The sequence below is a fragment of the Microcebus murinus genome, chromosome 15 (assembly GCF_040939455.1).
Source record: "Microcebus murinus isolate Inina chromosome 15, M.murinus_Inina_mat1.0, whole genome shotgun sequence".
Lineage (NCBI taxonomy): Eukaryota > Metazoa > Chordata > Mammalia > Primates > Cheirogaleidae > Microcebus > Microcebus murinus.
In genome coordinates, this window is record NC_134118.1 from 27755563 (window position 1) to 27773047 (window position 17485).

The 17485-nt window shown below is 33.5% G+C and overlaps 1 protein-coding gene across 6 annotated transcripts in view; it reads left to right on the forward strand.

Annotated features, from left to right (window-relative positions):
- The window catches only part of MARCHF1 (membrane associated ring-CH-type finger 1), a 726479-nt gene that overhangs the window by 556304 nt on the left and 152690 nt on the right, over nucleotides 1–17485 (forward strand). For all 6 annotated transcript variants that reach the window (XM_076010552.1, XM_076010551.1, XM_012735576.3 and 3 more), the window contains one exon: nucleotides 14006–14056. In XM_076010552.1, the coding sequence (XP_075866667.1) occupies nucleotides 14006–14056 (51 nt within the window). The remainder of the gene's footprint in view (nucleotides 1–14005; nucleotides 14057–17485) is intronic.

The window sequence follows — 17485 nt, forward strand, 5'->3', positions numbered from 1 at the left end:
GGGCTGTATATAGATAAAATGTAAAGGTCACATAAAATATAAGATTAGTTATACTACCATTTATTTAGCACATTATGCTCTTTGCTAAACACTTTATCCCCATTGTTTTAGTTAATTAATGCAACAATGTTGAGAGAGCTGTATTATTATCAGCAACACAGATGTACAAACAGAAGTTGCAAGTGGATAAGTAAGTTACCAATGTCACATCACAGGTAGCATAGTTAGGATTTGAACCCAGGCATTCTGGAAAATTTGTTATTTCTTAGTTATAATACTGTATTAAATAATAATATCCCAGTGTGTTTCCTATTTATTTCTTCCCGGCCCTAAGAAAGTGGATATGTGAAAAAAATAAATAAATTTGATGTTGCTAGGGGCCCTTAAGAGGTCACTTGTTTCTTTACCCTATCATTTGTCCAATAATTAATCTAAAGGTAATGTACAAGATTTTTGAAATTCTTTTCTAAAGTGTGAGTTAAATTTAATTGTCTTTAAAAATATCTTGGAAGGGAATATTCTGAAGAATGGAGAGAGAAAGAGAGATGATATATCAAAGCTACTGTAGAAACAGGATTAATCATTTAGAAATAATCCATCTGTATTTTTATTACACATGCATGGAATTTGCATGCATGCAAAATAAGATTAGTTTTCAGGCTATCTTTCTAAAATAGCTCCATGAAATATTGCCTTAAAATTTGTGATTCCAGATTCCTTGGTGATTCAATATCATTATATAACAAGGGATTGTCCAAAATTGACAATAAGTAAATGACAGTGAGGGAAAGGCCTGAAACATGGGTGATATCAGCTTTCCTGAGACTATGCTCTGATCCATAAGTCCTCGTATCTATTTGTTCATCCAGGAAAATCTCTTATCTATCATCGGATAGATAAGAGAACCAGAATGTATATACCCAAAGATAAAATTTCATCTCATTTCTTTACGTATCACTGGCAGGAGAGATAAAGGAGAAAGTTGAATAATAGAGTGAAGGATGAGAATAGAAGTCAAGCACAAGAATGGAACAAAAAGACTTGAAGTAGCCACCTCACATATAAGGGAAGCTCTTCTATAAATACAAAAGGAAGAATTACCAACTTTTCCTTGAATCATAAATTTGCCTAAACATAAATTTTGTTTGAATCACAAAACATTTAATATTTTTAAATTTTATGTTCCCAGGGAAAAGATATATTGCCTAGTTGCCACTGACACACAGCTTTCTATTTCTCATACCAAAGGCATTGTACACACATGCACAAACATGCACACGCACAAATATTGTGTGTGTGCCATAAAGGTTTTAGAATTTTTAATCCTATTCCAGAAGTTATTTAAAAAAAAAAAAAGACTAGCCTAAAATTTCCTTGACAATCTTAAGAAATATGTGGTCATTAAAGTGTTTTTAATAGCATGGAAGATGAAAAACACTAATGAAAACTACCCACCGTGCAGCAGATTTTAAATGGTCGGTCTCTGATGTATGGACTGTTTTACAAACACATCTCCAATCTTAAATTAAACCTGTAGAAGAAAACAATATAACTCTCATACAAAAGGTGGTTTCAAAGCTACTTGATAGATTTTCAAGTAGCTGCAAACTGTGATTGATAAATATGACCATACCTCCAGAGTAAACTTCTATGATATTAACATAATAAAATAGCAAAAATTAATATTAATAATAATAAGGCTACATAAAAAAATACTAAAGATGACTTTTATCCACCAGGGACCAGAAAGAAACAGATGCTACTTCCAAATTGGATAATTTGGGGAGAGTTAATAGTCAATTTACAATGGGTGTGAGCAGAAAATATAGGAAATACAATGAATAGCTCCGTACCCCATGGGGAGACACAGCAGTGGGTGGTTACCACCCACAATCTTAAAAAGGCAGGAAAAGGAGCATTTTTTTTCAGAACTCAGAGACAAAGAGGCATTTGCCAAGACCTCCAATTGAGGTACAAAGTCAGCTTGTGGTGATGCTTGAATGAAGAGAAAATTAGTCTTACTATCTTCCACTCCTATAATCTCCTACTGGGCCCTGCTTTACTTCTCCTTGGTATAATAGAACCAAACTGGAAGCCAGGAGCGAAGAAGCCTGTGATGGATCCGTCCAGGTGTGCCTCTCACACACAGAGCAGAGTGGAGAAGAGTGGAACATGGATCTGAAAGGATGAGTGCAAGATGTCTAGCACACCTCTGAAAATAACATTTGAAACTCAAATGAGCCGATAATACTTTATTTCTGAAACTCTGGGATTCTCAGACAGAAAAATTAAAGAGCTTAAAACTTACTGAAATATTAAACATCTATAGCAAAAAGTCAATTAATTAATAGGCAATAGGTCCTTATAATTTTGGGGGAAAAAATTACAAAAAGGAAACTGCTGGTATATTTCTCTTAAGTAAGAAGACTATTGTCAGAAAGAGTATATAACCCAAAAGAAATTTTAAACATGGATCAATAAGACAAACAAGATTTTCATAAATTACATGCATATTCTTAGAATACCAGAGGCATGGCAAACTTTTCTGTTTTTATGTGAACATAGACATATAAAACAAAATTGTGGGAAAAATTTAAAAAATGTATACTATTCTTTATAAAGCTTCAACAAGTTGTACCCTAAAAGCTTATGCTGACCTTACTTTATATACTGTTAAAAAAAAACAGTAATCACTTTTTCACACAGCATTTGAGGTGAAATCATTGCCTTGTGCATTTTAGCAATCACTGAATGCCCTTATTTTCTATCCTTTCATAGCTATAAAGATGTGTGAATTCAACCCATGAGGCTTTTTCTCTGGTGTTTTGGCAATTTAGTCAATGATCACTTTACTATATTCTTTTTCTTTTCACCCAAATCATACTCAGTTTGAAACATTTTCAGTACTGGGGTGTGCAAATTTTTTTTAAAATTTCCTTTTGTTCTCATGCTAGAAATTACCATTACTAACTTGCATTTATCAGAAAAGAGTCTTTCTTTTAGAAGTGTGCAGAGCAAGAGCATGTTTTGCATGTTTTTTTAGGGAGGAAGGGGTGATCTCCAACAGATTATTTTTATATTATTTCCTATACAATTTTTATATTATTTCCTATACAATTGTATTTGGGCTATTTGAATACAAATAAAACATATATTCATTACTACAATTAGTAGATGGGTAAATATATAATATTTCTGTACCAAAACTGGCGTGTTGTGATGTTTGTCTTCACTTTACAGGATAGTCTTTGTATGGCTGGCACTTTTCAAGGTATTGGACTTATGTTTAGGGAAAGTACCAAGAGTTGTATAGAAGTAACTTTAAAATAGTCCCTAGTCCCAACTACTGGACTTTTCACCATGATGGTAAAGTTAGAGAAAGAGGTTGACAAGTTTTTCTGTTAAATTTTGTTTTTAGGAGATGATATGTTTGTTTTTAAGAAAATTGGGAGTGTTTTCAGAAAATTCTATATAGTGCAAAATTTAATAATAAATGTGACCACTTAAAAACAAGTGTCCTTCTTAATAATCTTTCTTACTAACTGTAGCCAATCTAAATGTAATAGTCCCAATAATCCTACTTTATGTATATATAATGTTTTACAATTTGGAATACACTTTTGCAAAGTTCATCACATTTGCTTAAATAGCAATTCTGTAAGGTAACCGTGCAAATGTCCTTATGCCTGTTTTGCAAACTCAACAAGCCAGGGCTAGAGAAGGTACATGATTTTCTTATGATTGTATGGTGAGTTATGAAACAGCAATTCTAATCTAAGCATTCTAACCAGAAATCTTGTGATTTTTCTTTACCAATTCTACTTGACTAAATAAATAATTCAGTGCATTTATATTCCAAGTCCTGTACTGTCTTGGGAAATATAAACATTAAATGTTTCCTGCAACTCTTCTGAATTACACACACACATGCACACACATACACATACACAATTTTGTTATATATACTCTTTGATGAGTAAGGCTAATTTTTGCCATTGTTTTAATTTTCTTAATTAGATATTTTATGACTACCAAAAAAAAAAAAAACAAGTAAAACTGTACTCAGTAAGATGTTTAAAGAAAGAGCCAGATCCCCATGGCGCTACCAGCTCCCCTTCAATCCCACCATGCTGAGACTGAAGGTAACCATTGTGCATAGGTTGGTGTGTTAAGAGCCAACATTGGATGGAGCATTTCTACAGATTGTTCTATAATTGTCTTTTTTCACCTTAGTAATGTATTATGAACATTACCATTTGCCAACAGAGAAATATAAACTTAATATTTACATTATAATTTCTATATGTACATCATATCCATGTTTAATTTTACATAAACAGGGATCCAAGGTGCTCTTTTGCTTTTTAAGAATTTTTCCCCTTTATCTCCTCTCTTTTTTTCCCCTTCTGCTGAATTCTTCCTCTTCCCTCTCCCCATGAATGCAACCCAAATCTTATGTTAATGTACATTTTCTATATCTATCCGTGACTTTTATATGCTCATATAGTCATATACAAATGCATGTCTATACACAAATATGTGCATACATATATACTTATAGAGGTCTGTCATTGTATATTTTACAAAGATTCATATCATGCCACTTCTCATTTTATTTTCCACACTTAACGTCTTGTGGAAATTCCTTTAGGTCAAATGGCAGAGATTCAGTTCATTCTTTTTCATAGCTGCATAATATTCCAAGGTGTGGCCGCACTATAAATTATTTAACTGTTTCTTTATTGATGAATATTATTTGCCCTATTAGTCAGGAGACAAAAGTTACACCTTTTTTAACACAGAGAATTTAATGTAAAGATTTATTCTCTGTCTATATAACATCATTAATTAGATAACAGAAAAAAGTAAAATAAAGAACATAAAGATAATACAAAGATAGGAACTGCAGGAAACAATCATCCTCCCTAGGTCTAGTTGAACAAAGGAAAGAAATTGGAATTATTCAAAGTTTGGAGGAGGAGCCCCATGGAACTGGAAATCAGGAAGGAACCAGCCAGTTGGTCTGGTGTCTCCAAAAAGTGCAATGGATCTTTGCACTTTTAGGGGTGGTAGAAAACCTGCACACTATATTCAACTATATTCAGATGCTGCTACAGGAGGGAACTGCAACTCCAGGGGCGAAGACATATTTCTAGTATGATACTTACAAGCACAGAGGCAGATAAGAAACTAATAGGAAGCAATTATTAATAGCATGGAGCAAATCCTGTTTTCCTTTTCTAGCCTTCAGTTTCTCTGTAGTCCTCGTGCCAGCAGAGTTTATAGTAGGGAGCCAGATGACAAAACAGAAATGTGGTTTGCAGGGGCCCAGCCACAAAGCAGAATCTAGAAAAATGGGTTTGAAGCTTTGAGACATAAACTTAACAATTAGCCCATTTTTATTGCCAGGATTTTTTCTCTCAGTTAAGAACAGAGTTTTATTAAGTGCCCTTACTCGTACATTCGTGTGTACCAGTGCTTTGATTTCTCTGGGAGAGATTCCCAACAGTGAGATTACTGCATAAAATGACATTTTCAATTTTAACCGATGCTGCCAGATGTTTTCTCAAGTAATACTGCAGAAAAAAATCACACTTCTACTAGAAATTTTTGAGAGTACTTTTTCTTCCTATCCCCACTAGCAACAGAGGCCTTCACTCTTAAATTTTTCCAGCATGATCAGAATAAAGCAATGTCTTGTTGTTACTTTAATTTACATTTTCCTGACTGCTTACGATTTTAAGTATCTTGCTATATATTTACTGGCAAGCTGTAGTTCCTTTTTTTTGTGAATTTTCATTTCTATCTTTTGCTTAATACTTTTCTATTGGGTTTGATGCCTTTTTTGTGAATAGACAAAACTTCATTGTATAATATATTATAGAAATTGACCTTTGTCAGTGTTCTGTGTTATTAATATGTTGTTTTCTAACTCAATTATTGTTTATTTATTCACTTTAATTTTTCTGTATTTTTCCAGACATAATATAATCAAATATACCAATGACTTATAGTTTCTGGTTCTTGTCTTAGTTATGTAAATCTTGCCCACTCCAAGACTGAATTTGTAAGTTAGTCTTATTTCAAAGTTTTTTATTTTTAACATTTAAGACTTTGTTCCATCTGGAGTCTATGATTATATTTGCTAAGCGATGGGGCTCTAAGTTTTTCTTCCAAATGGATAGCCAGTTGCCCAGTAGCATTTATTGTATGAATTTTCCTTTCAATATGGACTTGAAATCCCAATTTTTTATGTGTGGGATTTTTATGTCTATTTCTGGATTTTCAATTTTGGAATACACTGATCTTTGGTTAATTTCTATGCTAATACCACATTGATTTAATCACAGTGACTTTAATATGTGCAATAGCTAGCATAAAAAGGCCTCCTTTTTTTTCTTTTTTTTTTTTTTGGCTATTCTCAGGCATTTTCTGTGTATGTTTTTTAGGATCATTTTATCTATCTCCTTTCTTCTTCAGAAAAAAAAAAAAGAAATCCCATTGGAGACTTAATTGAAACTACATTCTACTTATATGTTGATTTGTAGAGGATTTATATCTTGTGAAATTATCTTCCCCATAAGAGAATGGTACTTTCATTTGTGCAGAGCATGATTTATACTCCTTAGTAAGATTTTGTAGTTTACATTTTTAAATAAGATTTTATGTTTTCCTTATTAAATTTAGTCCTAAGTGTTTTATAGTTTTTGTTTTTATTATTACATTTCTGGATATTTATTGCTAAGAGAAAACTATTGATTTTTTCAGTGTTTCTATTGGGATGGGCAAAATTATTAAATAAATTCAAAAGAAATATAAGTTTATTTCTCTCTGATGACAGTTTAGGGTGTATGTTCCAAGTTGGCAGAGAATTTTCCATCACACAGTCATTCAAAGACCCAAGAGAATTCAATTCTACTATTTTTGATATTTTGGTCCCTCACTTGCTCTGAGAGTTAGCATCACAGCATAGAGCAGTAGTATTTGGAGGGAATTTAGTCTTAGGCGACCTGTAACAGAATGAGTGCTGGGAGATATGATGCTACTGTGAAAATATGTATCTAGTTACTATTCTGTTAATACAGAAGGGGAGAATGGATTTTAGGAAAACTAGTAGATTCTGCCATGGTATAATTACCCTTTATCTAGCCACCATACTGAAACCATGGACATGGGATTTTTATAATATCATCAATAACAAAAGATTGTTTTATTGGTTCTTTTTAAAATATTTTTCCTACCAAATATTTCATTTTCTTGTTACTATATTTGCCAGAAACTCTAAGACAATAGTAAGCATCACTAATAGAATTTATTTAATTTACCTAGTTCCAGTATTAAACCATTTAGAATAATATTTGGCATTGGTTTTTATAGTATTATCTTTTTTCACTTTAAGGTGTTTCTTTCAATTCTTATTTTACTTAGAGCTTAGGTTAAAATAAGACTGCCAAAGTTTGTCAACTATTTTTGCAGAATTTAATTATAAAATCATAATATTTGTCTCTTTCCATGTATTAATCTAATTATTATGTTGATAGATTTTCTGAAAAGGAACTACCTGGAATAAATTCTATTTATAGTATTCTTGGGAAATTTTTTTTGATACACTGGTCATGTAACAAAGATATATGCTACTATTTAGATATATGCTAATATCTTTAAAAGAATGTTTACATCTATAGTCCCAAATGAGACCAGAGTATAATTTTATTTTCTTTTTTCCTTCATTTTTGCTTATTGGATACTACCTTAGCATGCTTGAAGTTTCACTTATGCTAGATGAATAATATGAATTAGGGAAATTTATGTTTCTGTGACAAGACTTGTCTAAACAAAATTAGAAGTATGTGTTCTTTAAAAGACACAGCTCAGATGTGAAATCATCATGTTTTTATTCTTCTTAGGGGCATATAGACCTTTATTTATTTTTTAAATCTCTCTTTGATTGTTTTTTCAAGATTTTTTCTTCTTCTCAAACAAATTCTGGAGAATTTTTTTTTTTTTTTTTTTTTTTTTTTTTTGAGACAGAGTCTCGGTTTGTTGTCCAGGCTAGAGTGAGTGCCGTGGCGTCAGCCTAGCTCACAGCAACCTCAAACTCCTGGGCTCGAGCGATCCTTCTGCCTCAGCCTCCCAAGTAGCTGGGACTACAGGCATGCGCCACCATGCCCGGCTAATTTTTTATATATATATCAGTTGGCCAATTAATTTCTTTCTATTTATAGTAGAGACGGGGTCTCGCTCTTGCTCAGGCTGGTTTTGAACTCCTGACCTTGAGCAATCCGCCCGCCTCGGCCTCCCAAGAGCTAGGATTACAGGCGTGAGCCACCGCGCCCGGCCAAATTCTGGAGAATTTTTATTTTATTAGAATATGATTCATTTCCTCCAGGTTTTCATTCCAGTAGTGTTACAGGTAGCATTCTTTTACAATTTTTCTAATCTTTTCTGTGTCTATAGTTATGTCTCATTTCTCATTTTTTATTATATTATCATGCATACACACAGACACACTCATATATATAGACATATATATATGTATATATATATATACATATATACACACACACACACACACATATACATACAAGGTCTGTCCAGAAAGTATCCAGCCATTGTAACATAACAAGAATGATTTATATGTTTGGATACTTTCCAGAAAGACCTCATGTATATTTTAGAGATGGGGTCTCACTACGTTACCCAGGCTGGACTTGAATTCCTCCACTCAAACAATCCTCCTGCCTTAGCTTCCCTAGTACCTGGGACTATAGATACGTCCGTGCCACTATGTCTGGCTTTTTGTTATATATTTTTGCTCTCTCTTACCCTTAAGTCTTATAGGAAGTTTATCTATTTTACAATCATTTTTAAAATGCTTTCTTTAAGAAAACAATTCTTTATTCATCCTCTCATTTAAATCTATTTATTAATTTTAGCTTTTATGATTTATTATGTTCTATTTATTAAATTATATTATTTTGTTATTGTATTCTTTAATAACGAAGGCATTTAAAGACACAAAAAAGCCAGGTGCAGTGTCCCGTGCCTGTGGTCCTGGCTACTAGAGAAGCTAAGGCAGTGAGAGCATTTGAGTCCAGGAGTTTGCATCCAGCCAGGACAACAGATTGAGACCTCAGTCTCTAAAATAAATAATACACACACACACACGTATAAATACACATACATACACACATATACACACATACATACACATATACATATATTCACATATATATACATGTATGTATACATACAAACGTGATAAAAATGAGAAGTGAGACATAAACATAGACACAGAAAGATAAGAAAAATTATAAAAGAATGCTATGTGTCACACTATTTTGCAACAAATTTAAAAACCTAGAGGAAATGAATCATATCCTAGTAAAATAAAAGTTTTCAGAATTTGTTCCAGAAGAAGAGAAAAATTAGGATAGAGGAGAAATTGGGAAAGTAAATAAAGGCCTATATGCCCCTAAAAAGGTTAGGAGCATGGTGATTTCACAACCCAGCTCTATCTTACTTTTAAAGAAAACGTAAATCCAATTTTATTTACACTATTCTTTTCATAGTAATAAATTTCCCTAACTCATTTTATTATTCCAGTATAAATGAAACTTCAAGCATGTCAAGGTAGTATCCAAAAAGAAAAATGAAGAAAAAAGAAAAGGAAAGAAAATTATACTCTGTTCTCATATGGATTCTGCCTTTGCTCTGTTCTTATGGGTTTTAGTATCATATTTTCTAGAGTTTTTGGCTTTATTCCAGACAGTTCGCATTTCTTTAAACCTAGCATTATCTAAAAGTATGCTAATTAATTTTCAGGTAATTAAGACTTATTAGTCACTTTTCAAAATTGTATTTCTAACTCTGTTGGTTCAGTTTTTTAAAAAACAGCCCTTTCAATTTTCTACTTGAAAATTTTTGTTCCAGTATGATTTGAGGCCAAATAATGTTTAAATCTTTCATAGACAGTAAATGTTTTTTATTTAATGGACATTAGATGTTTTCATATAGCTATTAATCAAATTGAAGTACATTATTCAATTTCTCTATGTCCTTGCTTATTTTTTGTTTATAAGCCACATTGCTTTAAAAGAATTTTCTTCCATTTCGGGTTTTAATTACCCCTGATATTTCAAGTTTTAATTATAGAAAATAGTTCTATCTACTTAAAATTTTTCAAATGACCCTCCAAATTACCTTATTTTTTTCCTCCTTTCAAATACTCTTGATTTGTAGCCTATAAAAAAGGGGGGGGACCCTACAGAATAGTATCATATCAGTGGTGTCTTTAAGAATGTCTTAGTCTGGTTTCTTCATGCAGGAATTTTTAGTTTTTTCTTCAGTTTACATTTTTAAAAAATCCTTTAAACTGTCTTATTTCCCTTGTCTAGTCAATGGTGTAGCATACAGAAGAATTCATACGTAGATACAGATATATGCAGCCATATTGTGTATTCTTCAACACAGACCATTTTGCTTTAAGGGAACTGTGTCACTTTCCTTACAGTGTAACATTAAAAATACATTAAAGCAGAATTCAGTAATGATTTTATCCATTTGGTAATCACTTTTATTTGCTAGTAATAAAATTCCAACCCTGTTTAGTAAGATCAAATTTGAGAAACAATTAATAATAATAATAATCACAAAACAACAGTAATAATATCAGATACATTAATCTCACACAAAAATTAAAACTTCTTTAAAATATTAAAATGCACTTATGAAACTAGAACTCTCTCTCTGCATATTATGAACAATATGCTAAGATCCAGCATTACTGCTTAATGATTCCATGCCTTTCATGTAGACTTCTCAGGAACTTTAGTTGGTTCCAACTTTTGTTGACCTACATACGAGGTCACTATAATTTGGGCTTCAGTAAGATTCTGAGACAGCTTATATTTAATCTAAGGTAAAGTATTTAAACTGATTGTAATGAGGTATGACAACCATATTGACTAATCTACAAAGAAGAATATGTCATTGCAATAGTAATGGGACAAGCCACCCAATTAATTCACAGCAAATTGGACTGATTGCTTTGGAAGTCTTCCAAGAGAGAAAGCGCTTCTGGTGCTTTGCTTCAAAAGCGTGGCAGACCAAATTTTTTAATCACCTTTGGTTGGAAAAATTTGATTTTACATTTTTAAATTTTATATGCCAGTTTCTAGTCTACAGTAGAGGCAGAATTGCAAGATACAGAAACTAAGATGTTTATGTGAAAACTATGAGTCTAGTATCTAGTAGATACTAGTCTACTAGACTAGTATCTAGTAGTCTAGTATCTCATCGGAGTCTAGTATCTCCGATGATCGTCGTGATTTTTGAGGAAGCTCTTTCAGTGTGTCTTCTACCTGTAAATTATAATGGAAATACTATAACTTTACAATTTATAAAATATTTTCATTTATAATTCATTTGAGCCTGACAACCAACAATCCCCAAGATACTATCTCCCCCGTATTGTAGTGAGGAGATTGAAGTCTCGGAATGTCAAATAATGTACTCCTCCCAGAGTGAATGCACCACCAGAGGTCTTCTTGCAAGTCCATATCTCACTTTGTTTTTTTTGTTTGTTTATTTGGTTGGGGTTTTTTTTTTTTTATTTCAAGAAAATATGAGAGTACAAACATTTTGGTTGCACTTTATATCTTTGCCTCTCCCGAGCTAGGGTTAGAGGTATGCCCTTCCCCTCAACAATGCTCACCCCATCCCTTAGATGCGGATCTTTCCCCCAACCCCCGAATCCCTGCTGAACACCACCACCCTTTGAGCACCATAGTGTTAATCAGTCAGTACCAGTTTGATGGCGAGTAGATGTGGAGCCCACTCTTCCCGTCTTGGGTCACCTCACTTTGGATAACCCGTCTCTCACTTTGTATTACTGCGAGCAGAGCAATAGTGTCCGCCTCTCTGCTCCCCTGTGGTAACTTATCTGATCGACTTGCCTTTTCCACGTGCTGGTGTAGAAACAATACAGAACTTAGACATGGCAAAAATGTTAACTTTTGCCTACTTTTTTTTATTTCTTTCAATGCCTGATCTTGGAGTAGGAAAAAACAGAGCCAATTGATTTCAAGTTAAACGATCTCTTGACGTTCTAAATAATCAAGTAGATGTTTTCTCCCCCATTAGATTGGGGGTGCTGGCAAAGAGTGTGGGAATTACCTGCTTATTTTAACCCTACACTGAATTCATACACAATTCAAGAATGAATCTGACCCTCATTGTTTTATCTCAAAACAGGTCCTATTTAGTTTGAAAAATTAACTAATGTGATGTCAAATTAAGTTTCTTATTTTGTTTGTTGGTTCCTGCTGCAGCAGCTTTCAATTCTAGTTCCTTAATCATGTTCTCTTAAGTATCATGTAAATATAGAAAATATAACAAAGGAACCCCTAAAACAAATCTCACCCAAAGCATATTACATTATGTAGCTTATTTACCTCTGCTCTTCACAATAATATGTCACAATCCCAAATTTCACTGAGAAGGTAAGATGGATTTTGTTTTCTAGTTTCTAGAAGAGGATTTCAGATGTCGGTAGAAAATGCCTCTCTCCATCTCCAGAGGAAGCTAATCAGGGAAAACGTCTGCCATAGCATAGGCATTAATCCCCAGCTGGGTCACGAGGCTGTTGTGAGGTGTAACTAATCGTATTGTTGTGATTCATCTTGGTCGGTAACAGGACGCTCCACAGTGACATCAGAGTTGTATGAGACGGATGTTGCATGTAAAGAAAAAAGTACTGTTCAGCAAATATCTGCAAGCCTGTGTGTGACACAGTGACAGTTTTTAGTGATGCAGCTACTGTTTTTCCACAATAACACATCCACCATATCCTGTCATCACTGTTTCTGAAAACTGTCTCAAGCAGTCATCAGGGGGCAATTCCAGACCCACAGGTTGTAACAAGAACTTACTTCTCGAAAATGACCTCTGCCAAGATGCACTGCAATTGTCTATTCAAGTCCACTTTAGGGCCGAGTCCAGATGTTATACAAAGAAAGGAAAAAGGATTCTTACACTGGTGAATTATTTTAGTGACAATGTTAATTCAGATCCTTCTTGACAAACTTTTCATATTCAGAATCGATTCTTCCAACAGCATTAGCTCTACAGAAGAGGTATATTGTGATCTCTTTCTACATGTAAAATGAATAATGCCCATAAACTTTGATTTTCCAGTTGATTATCCACTGGCAGATAATTTTGGCAGAGTAGAGAGAGGAACCAGACTGGACTAGTCAAAGGCCTCAGGGCTGGCCCTGATTTAGAGACCAACTCTATATCCAGGAACAGAATGTTTCTGGGTTTCAAAGATGAGGGCTCCACCTCTTAAGGTCCGTATCTGCATCCTTTTAAAAAATATCTATTCAAATGCTTTATTTCATGCTGCTTTTCTACTAAATTAAAAATTCCTTAAGAAGTAAGAATTAAGGGTATAAATTTTGAAAACATTTTTATGTTTTAGATTTGAAAATGTGTAAGTTAGCAAGCATTTTAAATTTTAGAAAGTAAATGTTTTACATTTCAAAGTATGTAAGATAACAGAAAAGACCAAGAAAGTGCATTTTAGAAGAACACAAGTTAGATGTATATACCATGTAGCCAGCAAGAAAAATGTACTGACATTGAGGACCAGAATTTACTCAGAATATCCTGGTGGCAGGAACAAAAAGGGGAAATAGTGGACTATATTTTCATTATATAATTTTATTTTCAAAGGAACTGTGCAAATTTTTCTGTAGAAATAATTATTTTCTGGAAACAAATACTTCTAACCTGATAAACACTCAGATGTTAATTGAAACATTTTCGAAAGTATACAATTTGATAAGAGAAAAAGTCATTCTGTATAACCAATTAGTATGTCTATACTTTCAAATAATATAGAAAGCATTCACAAGTTTGCCTGTGCTTTGCTTTCCTTTCTCAGTGGTAAAGAGTATTGCAATACTTTCTTTTAATCAATATTTCTAATTTTATTTTTTAGAATGACAAATCCCCAGGGCGATCTGCAAGTCGATCAAGTAACATTTCAAAAGTAGGTGAAATATATTCATTTTCTTATTTATTTATTTATTTATTTCATGGGTTCAAATAAATATTTATAATGTTTAACCTATAATTATTATCTGTGTAGCACACAAATGTGATTTGTTAATGGTTTTAACTGTTTCAAGCATCTACTGTCATAAAAAGACATGATCTCACATAACAAAGTAAGTTAAGCTATTTTTCCCTTCAGTGCTACGTGCAGGAGATAATTTGCTACTTTTAGAATCTAATATAAAGTGTGTTTTTTCTTTCATTTCAAATACCATAGAGCTGCCACATACCCAAGTTGAAACTATATAAACATTCGTGGTACAATTCCCACGAATTTAACTTTTCAGGAGTTTGAGCTCATCTCTGCTAGAATTTAACTATTCTTGTCACCAGGGCAAGTTTTAGAAATAAATTTAATATAAAATATTAGGTTGGTCATATTTAGGCTATCGAATCAGTGATGAAAAAACAAAATATTCTCTAGACTGTCTATAAATCTAAGCAAGACACCAGAGTGTTGAAAAGATTATGGCTTGAGAGATGCAAAAGTGTAAGAGCTATTCTCCAAAATGGGGCTCTGTGTGACATATGGACATGGTGCTTGGGAAATGAAAAGTAATTTAGAGCCATTTGTCAAAATGGAAAATTATGACTTTCAAAAATATAATTAGGATCAAGAAGGATTTGCCAAGGATGGAACTTCCATTTCAAGGCTTCTCACTTACCAGGGCCCTTCCATGTTCCTGAACTTAACTTTGTATTGGTAGTTTTACATTTTCCTTGAAGAGGATCCCCAAAATAGTAATAAATGTTAGGCATTGTGGAAACTAACATTTTTAATAGACAGTAAGCATGCCTGCCTATTCCTCGATAGAGAGACCATGTCTCTGTCTTGCAAACATCATCCACCATACAAACATCCTTCAGAAGTCCAGAGCAAAGGCAGTCACTACTTCTGCTTGTTAGATATACAGAGACGCAAGAGATGCATGAAGAATTGTATCTCTGTATGTGGTACTGAACATTTCTAATTACATTCAAATTTGGTTCCCTTCAGAGATATTTGAGAGGCAATCTGGCCTACCAGTTGAGAGTGCTAACTCTGAAGAGCGAGGATTTGAGTTTAAGTCACTGCTCTGTCACTTCCTACTTATGTGACCCAGAGATACACATCTTTTTGTTTGTTTTGAGACAATCTCACTCTGTCATCCAAGCTAGGAGAATGCTGTGGCTTCATGATGGCTCACAGCAACCTAAAATGCCTAGGGTCAAGTGATCCTCCTGCCTCACACGCCACCAAGCCTGGCTAATTTTTTTTATTTTTAGTAGAGACAGGTGGGGGAAGGGGATCTCACTTTTGCTCAGGCTGGTCTTGAACTCCTGACCTCAAGTGATCCTCTCACCTCAGCCTACCAGAGTGCTAGGATTACAGGAGTGAGGCGCCAGGCCTGGCAGAAACATTCACTTAACCTCCCTGAAAAATAATTGCCAGGTCTATCACAGGAGGAGGATGATAATACCAGTCACCTGAAGGAGGTTTTCTTAAGTACTTGCAAATTGAAACAATGCCTTTCAAATGTCTATCACCCTACTCTCCTAATGAAGAGCCTTGCCCACAACAGCCCCAGAACATTGTCATCTTCCTGAACTTAAATATTAATATTGAATAAGTAACAACCTAAAAACTTGTAAACAATACTGATAACTTCTTTGTCATATCAAATATTGTTTCACCATCTAGGGGTAAAATTACATCTGCATTTCCAAACTGCTCTTTGAGTTTGACATAATGCAGCTTATTTATAACTTTTAGCCTTTTAATTTATTTTTTTTATTTTTATTTTTTATTTCGGCATATTATGGGGGTACAGATTTTAAGGTTTCAATAAATGCCCATTTCCTCCCCTCCCCCCACAAGTCTGAGTCTCCATCATGACCATCTCCCAGATGGTGCACATCTCACTCATGATATATGTATATACCCGCCCCCCTCCCCCCTGCCCAATACCCTATTACTGCAGTACCTATGTGACCACTTAGGTGCTGTTCAGTTAATACCAATTTGCTGGTGAGTATATGTGGTGCTTGTTTTTCCATTCTTGGGAAACTTCACTTAATAGTATGGGTTCCAGCTCTAACCAGGAAAATATAAGATGTACTATATCATCATTGTTTCTTAGAGCTGAATAGTACTCCATGGTATACATATACCACATTTTATTAATCCATTCTTGGATTGATGGACACTTGGGCTGTTTCCACAGCCTTGCAATTATGAATTGTGCTGCTATAAACATTCGAGTGCAGGTGTCTTTTTTGTAGAGTGTCATTGGATCTTTTGGGTAGATGCCCAGCAATGGGATTGCTGGATCAAATGGTAGATTCACTTGTATTGCTTTAAGGTATCTCCATATTGCTTTCCACAGAGGTTGAACTAATTTGCAGTCCCACCAGCAGTGTAGGAGTATAGAATTTTTTTATTTCCATCTTGATTTCTTCATTTATGAAGTAATTATTTAGTAGGAGGTTGTTTAATTTCCACATAAGAAATAAAAAATTCAAGAGTGTGGTTTCCCTTCTATGAGTTCTTCTTCCAGGTTCTGAGATGTATTAATTATATTCCTGTGTGAGAGACAATTAATTATAAAAATGCATCTTATGCAGAGAGAAATGAAAAGTTGTCTTCTTAAACATCACTTTAATTGTACCATAAAAAAAAAAAAACTCAACTCTCAGACAGTGGTAGAAATAAACAAATTTCAGTGCACATAAATTTATTTATTTAAGCCAGTATAACTTTCCTTTTATTTATGTTCAGATGAGAGTTGTAAATGATGTACACATTGAGTTCTCACTACTTTTTCATGAATTACTAAGTGGTAAACTATTCATTAAGACCACATAACTTACCAAGTATGAAATGGTAAAATCTAGAAATACTTGAGTTCTTTAATTTTTAAAGTGTTGGAGAAGAAAATATAAAAAGTAGAACAGATGGGTTTTTTCTCTAATTTTATCAAAATAATTTTTATGTCAAAAAAAGACTATGAGCTTTTCAAGAATGTGAGAGTCAGTATAACAGGGTGATTAAGAGCATGTATACCAGCAAACTTCTTGGGAAGGTTATTTGACTTCCTTAATTAACCTTATCTGTAAAGGGAGAACATACCACAGTGTCTACCTCTTGGAGTGGTGCTTAGAACAGTGTTTGGCCCTGTGTAAATATTAGCTATTTTTATTATGGAGTTCTTAATATTTATATCTCAGTGACAGCATCAAGTAAGTGTTCAGTAAATCTCTTTTCAAGCGAGTGAATTTTGAGACACGACCTATAATATATACTTTGTTTTCTAAGAATAAGAATAAATTACAAAATTGACAGAATTATGAAGTATTTCAGTGATCTGATGTTATTTTATTGTAA